The following is a 10,739-nucleotide window of genomic DNA, read 5'->3' as shown; positions in this document are numbered from 1 at the left end:
GTTGTAAGGATTCTTAGGAGTCGTACAAGTTGGTTCTTTTTTAGCCTGTTAAACAAAATTTTGACGCACAAGACCGGTAACTTTTAGGGATTCGCTGACCGGATATAAGGGGAAATTCAAGGTATACCTACGTCCTGGTATGTCCCTTTAATCAGCATGGGTCCGTCCGCGACTGACGTTGATCTGCGTGTCTGGTTGTTAGTGAATTTCTTTGTCTGATTTCGTTCGAAATTTGAAAGAAAACAAGAGTGCCATCAATCCAGAGGTGAGTCTCTTATTGTCTTGATCCAGCGGATTGGCTAGGTTACACCGACACTCGCAAAAATGACCGATGTGAAGATGGAGGATAAGAAACAATGGGATTTCGACGATTTACTGCCGCACGTCGGAGAATTCGGTCGCTATCAAAAGTTATTGGTGTGGTTGGTTTGCCTGCCGGCTTGCATTCCTTGCGGATTTCACGCTTTCAATCAGCTCTTCATGGCAAATGTTCCAGACCACTGGTGCAAAACTCCGCCGGATCTGGAACAACAAAACTGGACCTTAATTGAAAGAAAAATGGCCACCATTCCTTACACGGTATTCAATTTCACAACGCGAGTTTCATATTTGAAAAATTGATTTTTTCCCACAACAATGGCAGGTAAATCAAGGAGTAATGGAGTTCAGCAAATGTACAATGTTTAACGTTTCGGAACCAACCGACGGCAATAATATTACCGATTGCCTATACGGATGGGAGTTTGACAATTCAACCGTGTCTTCGTCGATCGTTATTGATGTAAAGTACACATTAAATGTATTTTTCTGGGTTTTCTTCCTAAAATATTTTTGGTTTATTTGTTTTGTTTGTTTTTTTTTAGTTTGAATTGGTTTGCAGTCGCAGTCTGTACCCAACCATTGGTCTTTCATTGTTAAATGTGGGAGGCATTATTGGCGTTTACATCTTTGGCGTAATTAGCGACAGGTAATTTAAAATTGCAATGTTGTTATACGCCACTAAAAATTATATTAAATATTCGTATAAAATTATTAGGGTAGGAAGGAAGATCTCGTTTTTCCTCTGTCTGGGTGTCGAACTTGCCGGAGGCTTCCTCACAGCCCTTGCGCACCAAATTTTTGGTTATGGGCCGCGTGTAGATTTGTGGTAGGGCTGACGATCCCGGCCATCTATCAAATTCCATTCATCATAGGTGATAATTATACAGCGATTTGCTTTTAACGGAGCACTATAAAGGATTCGTAACATTGATCCAATTATTATCGGGGATTTACCTTTAGCTCTGGAATTGGTTGGACCCACTTACAGAACCTTCATAACCGTCATGACGTGTCTGTTCTACACATTGGGCATGTTACTCTTATCCGGAGTAGCTTACGTGGTACGCGATTGGACCCATCTTTGCTACGCTACCACTCTGCCGTTCCTCGTCTTTTTCATCTATCTAGTGTAAGCAAGTCGCACAAAGAAACTGCTTAATCATATTTCACCATGGTCACGTTTATGTGTGAATCGCATGCATAGGTATCTGCCGGAGTCTCCTCGCTGGCTAATGTCACAAGGTCGTTTCGCTGAAGTGAAATCTATAATGAAAACTTGCGCCAAGATCAATGGAAAAGAATTCCCCGAACATTTGTTGCCACAATTAGAAGTAAAGGCATTATTTAGATTGACGTCATGGTACAATAAAAATTACAATTTCTGCAATTCACCACGAAACTTTCTTGTGCAGAGAAAAATGACAGAGAACCGCAACTCGAGTCTGTCACGACAGTCGACGCCAAAGGAACACCGCAAGGTCGTAGGCGTGATGAGTTTGTTCCGCACACCGAACATGCGACTCAAGACCATCCTCATCACTTTCAATTGGTATAAACAAAGTGCTAAATTATTTGATTGCTGATTTCTTAATTCAACGTTTTACGTTTCGTGACATTCAGGTTTGCAAACAACACAGTTTATGTCGGTTTGAGTTACTACGGACCGGTGATGGGTACCGATGAATATTTTTCGTTCTTTCTCTCCGGATTGGTGGAGATTCCGGGCTATCTCTTTCTGTTGGGCTGTTATGGATCGTTGGGGAAGACGTTGGCCACTCTGCATGCTAATGGTGGTCGGGGGACTCTTTTGCGTGGCAACTGTCCTCATGCCTGCAGGTCTGTTTCTATTGTTAGCTAATCATTTGATGTCCAATAACTGGCTTATTGTTGCACAGATGCGGTCAACGAGACCTTAATTCTTTATTTGATCGCGAAATTCGCAATCGCTGCAAGCTTTCTCATTCTATATCCCTTTGCTGGAGAACTGTATCCGACCGAAGTGAGAGGCATCGGTATCGGCTTCACCGCTTATTTGGGCGGTCTCGGTTTAGCAGTTATCCCGTTCGTCAATTATTTAGTAATTTTTCATTTACTTCTGAATTTCTTTATGCGCATCATTTATCAAATGTAGAAAATATTTTTTTTACTAGGGTTCGGAAATGCTCGTTCTGCCTTTAGTTGTCATGGGTTTCATCTCGGCTATTGGAGGGGTCGTAGGACTACGTCTTCCTGAAACTCTCTTTAAAAAGCTACCACAAACGATGGAAGAAGGCGAGGAATTTGGCAAGGATTTTGGCATGAGAGAATGCCTGCAATGCATTCCTGAAAAGTAATGTACATGCAGCTGCTGTTTATTTGCGCTGTCTGTATCAACAGTATTTTCTTCTTTCCCGTCTTCAATTCACAATTTGTCTTCCTTAAAAGGCCGGAGGAGTCTATAGAAATGCATGAACTTGCGGGGCACGTCGACAATGAAGAGACGCCTCTTCGAGTGGAAAATACTACACCATTGTCAACGCCTCTGGCAAACCGAAAATCAATGCGCAAGATATTAGTTCATCGAATGAGTTCGCTCGAGCTGCCAGTTGATAAATCCGGATTAGTTAAGTTACACTATTGGTATTGAAAATCAATTGAAAGTGATCTGTAACGATATCACTTTATTGCCAGTCTTTTAAGGTTCAAGTACAAAAATTTAGTTAATTGCAACGGCAATGTAGACGTTACTCACTGGAAGGATTCACGAAGAATCGTCTCCGCCTGCTGTCGTGCCGATGGACCGAGTTGCGTTACTTTGGCTTGAAATCTTTTGCCTTTTCCTGCGCCTTTTCCCGCTAGACAACTACAAATCCTAGATTTTTTTATTTTTATTTTTTAAGTTTATTATTATTATTATTATTTTTTCATTTAGTTTGTTAAATGATTGCGAAAGGGCATACTTCGGACCAAGGGTGCTGATTACTTCTTCTTGTCCAACAAGAGTCATCTGTCCGTTGTTGTCTTCTCCAACAGTAATAAGTAAAGTGACGTCCTAAACAGGGAATATAATTAACGGTCACAGACAGAAAAAATTAAATATACAGTCATATACTACCTCAGAAGCCAGCTCAGCTATCAAAGCACTTGCGAAATCGGCATCTCCGTCTTTACGGTGAACTACGGCAAATTTCGGCTTCTCGGCTTTAATTTTCTCTGCCTGAACGACAGCTAATTCCTTCATCAAAGCTTGCAAAGTCTAACATTTTGCCAATGTGAAAAATCGAACAGAAATCATAACGAATTAACATTAAATCCGAATGTAAGACAAAGGGCGCTTTACTTTTTGAGAAAGCTTAACCGAGGCTTGTAATTTCGTTGCCAAATCAACGTGATCTTCCGGGCCATTTCTGGAATCAGAAAATAAAATCTTAGATCTGGTGGGTGTCAAAAAATCCTTCGAAATTGTTATTACTTGAAAATTTTAGTCAACTGACGCTCCCTTTCAAGCGATCGATTCATGAAAGCTTGTACTCGATTGCCACAGATGAAGAAGAGGTTGGTCTTGTTTTTCTTACCCTTTTCGGTATGAAGCAATTTAATAAACTAGATGAATAAATCAAAGGGTCAATGAAAGCTTAAAGATGGCTAAATAAACTTTGTCGAGGTGAAAGTTTTTAGAAAAAGTTGTGGGTAAAATTACACCTGCAAGTGACTTAGATTTGAAACATGAGTCCCGCAACACATGTTACTGTCAACGCCTGCAATTGTAACGACACGAACTCGTCCAACATGGTCATCAGGAAGACCTCTTGAACGTACCTAAACAATAAGGTTTTCTTGAATGCAACAATGTATAGAATGATTGAATTTAGATTCATACTTGCTGTGGTATAGCATCTCCTTCATATTCTTCTACTTCTACAGTGGTTGCTTCCCTAATTTTTTCATTCACTTTGTTTTCAATGCTTTGGAGTTGGACATCATTCACACTGGCAGTGTCTGAAAATGAGGACAATAAATTCAAATAATGTTATCACACAAAAATATAAAGATGGATTTGACCTAGTTCAATATGGGACACAAACTCTCCAAGCCACCAAGATGTTGTTTTGTAACCAAACAAAGAATCAACAATTGCAGTGATTAGATGCTGCCCAGAATGCTGTTGCATATGGTCCCATCTTCTTTCCCAATCAATGACTCCTATTGCCTGAGCTCGAACATCAAGGCACTCTGGTAAAAAGTGAACTGCATCCTGTCCTTTTCTTTTCACTTGCAATACAGGAATCCCATTCAAGAAACCTCTGTCATCTGGCTAAATGAATTGATTGAGATCCATGTTTATTAGGATCCCCTGTCAACATCAGCATAAACAACTTCACACACATCATTACCTGGCCTCCACCTTCAGGAAAGAAAATCGTATCCTCCAATATAACTTCAAATGCTGGTATTTTTTCTTTTTTACCCTGGACCAGCCTCTCAATTTGAGATGGCTCGCAAGAAACGACAGTGCTTGTGAACTATGAACTCATTAATTAAATCACAGCACAAACGTGTATTGTGTTAAAAGAAATATTTACCTCTCTTTTATATGGTGATTTCTGGCATTCAAAAACCATTTTAATCACCCTACTCTTACTCTTAATTTAACAGTTTGATAGCAAATACAAAACAGCGTTTGTTTTACACATCTGTATTTGTTAGCATTAGCAGACGAATTACACGACCATCTAGCGGCGAAACTTTCATGCAAACATTCAGTTTGCTTTACTGGCAACGGTGTCCTTAAGCCAAGATGGTGACTTATTAGAAAGACTTGGACTTGTTTTTTGTGTGTTTCCTGCGATAGTTTTATCCCACTCTACAGGAAATACAATCCGAGCTTCTAATCTTACCAATTTTGAGCCATAGATTTAGGTTTGTTGACTATTGATGAGATAAATTTATTTTTTTAGTCAAATGTTCAACCTTGTCTTTTGGTGTGTTTTTTTCTTTTTTTGCTGTTTTCTCTTTAAGAGTGACATTCTAAAGGTTGCAGCCTACTTGTTATCATAGAAAAAATCTTCTTCCTGTGATTCGGGAACGCGTTTTATATTCCATGTAACATTTTGGAATATGTTGGTTTTCAGTAAGAAAGCCTTATCAGTGTTGATGTCAATGGGTGAGACCCACCTTATCTTCAATACTTTGTTACAGGTTCCTGGTCTGATTATGGCATTTAAGAATATTGAGAACACCAGTACATTTTAGTGACTGGTGCAGTACTGATCAGCAGCAAATTTCTACACCCTGGTTTGCGTGAAATGGCAGAAAGTGTTGTGGCAGCAGCAACAACCAGCTCTGGCAGCTCAAGCTCTAGGAACAATAATCAACCCCTTTTTCATCAGCTTAATCTCTCAGGTGCAAAGTGGTTTACCTTAACGAAAGTTGCAGATATACCTAATCTTCTTTGTGAACACAGTTCTAAAGGCCACAGTTGATCCTGTTTGCGTAACAAAAAAGCCTTCACCATATGTTGAAGTATTGGTTGATGGGAAAGTGGTTCGGAAAACTGAGGCTGTTAAGAACTCCCATGAGGCTACCTGGTCTAATGAGACTTTTACTGTGTAAGTATTATAAGCATCATGATTTGACATATTTGTTTCAAGTCTTATCTGTGTTTTTGCAGGCTTGTAACAATTACATCTAAATGTCTATTGAGGCTTTACAGTCATTCAACCTTCAAGCGAGATTTAGTCCTAGGTGAAGGAAGGATAGACATCCATAAACAATTAATGCGAGAACAAGGAAAATTTGACAAAACAAACCTTGTTCTTGACATAAAGGTAAGCCTGTGTCAAACACAAAACGGGATAGAATATGTGACGTTAAACATAATTACTGCTTACAGGGGGAAGTGAAAAATGGCATAAATGCCGTGTCGCCTACACCAGTTGCTAATGGACGCAATACCAGAGTGAAAATAGGAGAAGTCTTTATCGTAATGGATGGAATGAGAGTAGACCCTAAATTGTTAACAAGTAGCCGAAGCGTGGCGAGGTAGAAGAATGCCAGAATTAATAAATAAAAAAAAATTTTAATTTTTTAACTTAATGTATCGTTCATATAAATTAGGGTGAACGGCGAGGCTGGTGAGTCCAGCTCCACAGCCGAGATTCGGACGAACGGTGTCGCAGTGGCCCCTACCACGAGTAATAATTCGGCCATAAACGAAAACGGTGGTGGAGCCCGTCCTCGTACCCGATCGAATGATGTGGAAACTGCCCCCATTCCAGCACCAACCAGTGCTCCATCGAGGACACCCAACGGAACTCCGCAGCAAACGCCATTAAGGACCCCAAACGGTACAGCAGCACCCGCTCCTAGGACCGAAACTACTCCAGCGCCACCGGCATCAGCAGCTGCGCCGGTAGCTGCACCACCTGGTCCAGAAGAACCTCTTCCACCAGGGTGAGGAGTTTTTTTGTGTGCCAATGTTATTAATCAAAAGTGCATTAATGATCGGTTGTTTGAAATATAGTTGGGAAGTTCGCTACGATAAATACAGCCGGCGCTATTATGTCGATCATAACACGCGGAGTACTACATGGGAGCGCCCTCAACCTCTTCCAGCTGGATGGGAAATGAGGCGAGATCCACGGGGTCGGGTGTATTATGTTGACCACAACACGCGTTCGTAAGTCTTCGCAGCTAAATCTTGTTAGTTTAATCATGGGCTTAAAAAATTGCTCATTTGGATGCAGAACGACGTGGCAAAGGCCGAACGTGGAACGCCTGCAACACTACGAACAATGGCAAGGCCAAAGAGCGCATGTCGTCCAACAGTGTAGCCAGAGATTCCTATTCCCACAGGTAGGCCAGAAACAGATCGTTGCGAGATGACGTCAGATTATGTGATATTGGTCTTTTTTTTTTTTTTAACCAGGGAGGTGGAGTCAGCACCGGAACGGCGGTAGTGACGGGTACGGAAGAGAGTGATCCGCTTGGACCTTTGCCCGAAGGCTGGGAGAAACGAGTAGAACCGAATGGCAGGGTCTATTTCGTCAACCACAAGAATCGCACCACGCAATGGGAGGATCCCAGAACACAGGGGTGTGTCTCCTGTTGTCAATCCCGCCCAATGCCTTTATCATCTCTTTCATTATCGCCCTTTTTTTTTTTCTTTTTTTTTTTTTTTAGAATGAACCAGGAAGATCCTTTGCCACCAGGATGGGAAATGCGAATCACCGACGATGCTGTTCATTATTTTGTCGATCACAATACCCGAACAACCACCTTCCAAGATCCTAGACCAGGCGCAACCAAAGGGTATGTTTGATTACACTGTTATTTTACACTCGCCCACTCCCTTCTTATCTGTGACGTGTTTTAATTGATCGTTCTTCTTGTATAGTCCGAAAGGTGCCTACGGCGTTCCGATTGCGTACGAGCGCTCATTCCGCTGGAAGCTATCTCAATTCCGCTATCTGTGTCAGAGCAATGCCTTACCATCACACATCAAGATCACTCTCAACCGGTCTACGTTGTTTGAAGATTCGCATCACCAGATTATGCGCCTGCCAGCGTATGAACTGCGTCGGCGGCTTGTACGTCATATTTCGAGGCGAGGAAGGCCTCGATTACGGAGGCGTGGCAAGGTATGATTTTCACGTGATTCGTAAGATACTCAACACAAAAATAAGACGTTTCTCATTTTGACATTTGATTTTCATTATTTATTTTATTTTATTTTATAGGGAATGGTTTCTCTTGCTATCCCACGAAGTGCTAAACCCCATGTACTGCCTGTTTGAATATGCAAACAAGAACAACTACAGCCTTCAAATAAACCCAGCTTCCCATGTCAATCCAGACCATTTGCACTATTTCAAGTTCATCGGTCGATTTATCGCCATGGTACGTCAGCGATAAGACAATCTATCGTTAGTATCAAATATCGGCTCAATCAATAACTCTGTAATATTTGTGTACTTGTTCAGGCTCTGTATCACGGCCGATTCATTTATTCGGCCTTCACGTTGCCGTTCTACAAGCGGATGTTGGATAAGAAACTGACTACCAAAGACATTGAGTCTGTAGACCCTGAATTCTACAATTCGCTGTTGTGGGTCAAGGACAACAATTTGGAGGAATGCGGATTGGAACTTTACTTTTCGGCCGATTTCGAGGTGCTCGGACAGTTGACTCACCACGAATTGAAGCCTGGCGGCGATAACATCCGCGTCAACGAAGAAAACAAGGAAGAATACCTCAGGTGAGCAACTAGAACGAAAAGTAGATCCCTTTTGAATATTTTTGAATGAATTGTTTTGGTTTTCAAAAAGGTTGATGACGGATTGGAGAATGAACCGAGGAATCGAAGAGCAAACGAAAGCCTTTTTGGATGGTTTCAATGAAGTCGTTCCGCTCGAATGGCTTCACTACTTTGACGAGCGCGAGCTGGAGCTCATGTTGTGCGGCATGCAGGAGATCGACATTGACGACTGGCAGCGAAACACGGTTTACCGCCACTACACCCGCAACTCGAAGCAGGTTCAATGGTTCTGGCAGGTAAACTTGACTTTAAAAAAAACAAGTTGTGGCGCGCTTTTCATGTTTCCCGTTTCATTCCAATTTCATTCGTCTGTTAGTTTGTACGCGCCATGGATAACGAAAAACGCGCCCGTTTGTTGCAGTTTGTCTGTGGTACTTGCAAAGTGCCTGTCGGGGGATTCGCCGAACTCATGGGTAAAGAAATAAAGATAAATTTTCGCTCATTTCGTTTTATTGTCCAGAAAAACAACACATTGTGCGAGATTCGAATTTTCTTTTTTATTTACTTCCGCTCTGATTTCCGTTACGGTGTGAACCGTCTTGCGTGTCGTTGTGGTTACGTCACAAACCGTACACCACGCGCCCATCTGTCGATCCGCATCATTGCTGTAGTGGAATGAATCGTTCGTTTCCGAGCCATTTTTCCGGCTCGTTGATCCCTTTCTTTCCTCGTTTCTTTGTTTTCCTTTGGTACTTTTGATTGTTTAATCAACCATTGAAATGAATATTTTTTTTAAATCCCTTTATTCAGGGAGCAATGGACCTCAGCGTTTCTGCATTGAGAAAGTGGGCAAAGAAACGTGGCTGCCACGCTCGCACACCTGCTTCAACCGACTGGACTTGCCACCCTACAAGAGTTACGAGCAACTCGTAGAGAAGATGACGTTTGCGATCGAGGAAACTGAAGGCTTCGGCCAAGAGTAAGATTGAGAAGAAGATAAAAAGAAAACTAAGCTAAGCAAACAACAAATAAGGGAGAAATTTGTAACGAATAAAATATCAGAAAGGTAGGAGAAAATTGGTGGAAGAATAGGCTGACCTTTTTCCTTTAATTGTACAATAGATTGTGCATATAAGTACCATATAGATGCCAGTACTTTTCTTTTTCACATTAGTACCTTTCCATCGGCCTCCTTTGTTTTTCCACCCCCGATTCCCTTTTTACTATATAATAATTTCTTTTTGCGTATCAGTGCGTCGACTCATTTATTATTTTTTTTTTTGTAAAACGGCGTTTATTCTTTGCGAGTGTGCGATCAGAACTGAGTGCGTGTGTTTTGGTGTTCTATCAATAACGATGTGTTGGTTGTTTACGTCCCACGTTAGCAACCCCATTTTTAGATTTAAAACAAAACAAAAAAAAGAAAAAGAAACAAAAAAAAAATCGATAGAGTTTATTATTAACTTTTTTTGTGGGAGGAGGGTGTGTGTTTTCACGCGTTTCCGTCATGTATAATCCCCAACAGCCGAGACGACGCTGGACGTATTTTATGTCCGTTCGACTTTATTTCTATCATTCTGAATGATGTACTATTTTCTGTTGAATTTTTTTAAAATTTGCATATCGCACTGAGTGAATAAAAAATAAACTTCTACCATAAGCGAACAGATTTCGTTCTGATTAATTGCTATTTTAAGGAAGCTTCTGCTTTGAAAAAGGCTAGATGGCGTTGATAGTGAATGGAGCATGATTCGGCCGCTAGATGGACTCGAATTCGTCTGTATTTTTTTGGAAGCAGGCGTGAGTATATTTTCGCGCTGTATTGGTTTAGGATGCGTGTCTGATTTGAGCATCAACCAGTTTACAGATCTTTCCCCATGTTATTAGAAGATTTGAAACAACTAACGGCACCGTTTCGTCTCGTTCTACCCAAGCACCGCCTGTAGCGAGCCCCATGTAAGTCGATTCATCTTCTTCTTTCTTTAAACTGGCATAGTTGAGTTATCATTAGGTTGCATCACGCTATGTAAAGTGATGGTCGTTCCCCACAAAAATATTCTTAGTAATTCTTCAAGTGGACCAGCAAAAAGGAATTGGAAAGGATTTGTTGGCATGTTGTTACCCAACTCGTATGAAGCCCAAGGTTGCTATTAATTGTAAACATATTTTCTCTGCATATTGA

At 41.2% G+C, this 10,739-nt stretch overlaps 3 protein-coding genes across 3 annotated transcripts; 2 read left to right on the top strand and 1 right to left on the bottom strand.

The window, feature by feature from the left end:
- The first annotated feature begins 122 nt into the window (after window positions 1–122).
- Window positions 123–3,754, top strand: LOC116919980 (carcinine transporter). The gene is given in 13 exon segments (XM_045172399.1): window positions 123–579; window positions 644–781; window positions 864–967; window positions 1,037–1,106; window positions 1,109–1,193; window positions 1,282–1,450; window positions 1,526–1,652; window positions 1,734–1,870; window positions 1,942–2,062; window positions 2,064–2,157; window positions 2,217–2,398; window positions 2,472–2,650; window positions 2,746–3,754. Coding segments are annotated over 13 exon segments (1,863 nt in total). The 5' UTR covers window positions 123–324; the 3' UTR covers window positions 2,948–3,754.
- LOC116919981 (alanyl-tRNA editing protein Aarsd1-B) lies at window positions 2,967–5,047 on the bottom strand. The gene is made up of 10 exons (XM_032926019.2): window positions 4,884–5,047; window positions 4,695–4,823; window positions 4,363–4,615; window positions 4,181–4,299; window positions 4,003–4,119; window positions 3,773–3,903; window positions 3,641–3,707; window positions 3,416–3,556; window positions 3,261–3,352; window positions 2,967–3,172 (listed from the first exon to the last, which is right to left on the bottom strand). The coding sequence occupies exons 1-10, from the start codon at window positions 4,920–4,922 to the stop codon at window positions 3,049–3,051; spliced, it is 1,212 nt and encodes a 403-aa protein (XP_032781910.2). The 5' UTR covers window positions 4,923–5,047; the 3' UTR covers window positions 2,967–3,048.
- Window positions 5,048–5,061: 14 nt separating this feature from the next.
- Window positions 5,062–10,222, top strand: LOC116919979 (E3 ubiquitin-protein ligase Su(dx)). The gene is given in 18 exon segments (XM_032926017.2): window positions 5,062–5,220; window positions 5,320–5,431; window positions 5,500–5,703; window positions 5,765–5,909; window positions 5,972–6,128; window positions 6,194–6,342; window positions 6,418–6,753; window positions 6,824–6,979; window positions 7,047–7,155; window positions 7,229–7,395; window positions 7,483–7,611; window positions 7,697–7,886; window positions 7,888–7,940; window positions 8,040–8,199; window positions 8,283–8,557; window positions 8,628–8,853; window positions 8,934–9,030; window positions 9,368–10,222. Coding segments are annotated over 16 exon segments (2,619 nt in total). The 5' UTR covers window positions 5,062–5,220; window positions 5,320–5,431; window positions 5,500–5,606; the 3' UTR covers window positions 9,541–10,222.
- Window positions 10,223–10,739: the final 517 nt, after the last annotated feature.

Source organism: Daphnia magna, linkage group LG4, assembly GCF_020631705.1.
Source record: "Daphnia magna isolate NIES linkage group LG4, ASM2063170v1.1, whole genome shotgun sequence".
Classification (NCBI taxonomy): Eukaryota; Metazoa; Arthropoda; class Branchiopoda; order Diplostraca; family Daphniidae; genus Daphnia; species Daphnia magna.
The sequence above is the reverse complement of the archived record's forward strand: the minus strand, read 5'-3'. Positions and strand labels throughout refer to the sequence as shown.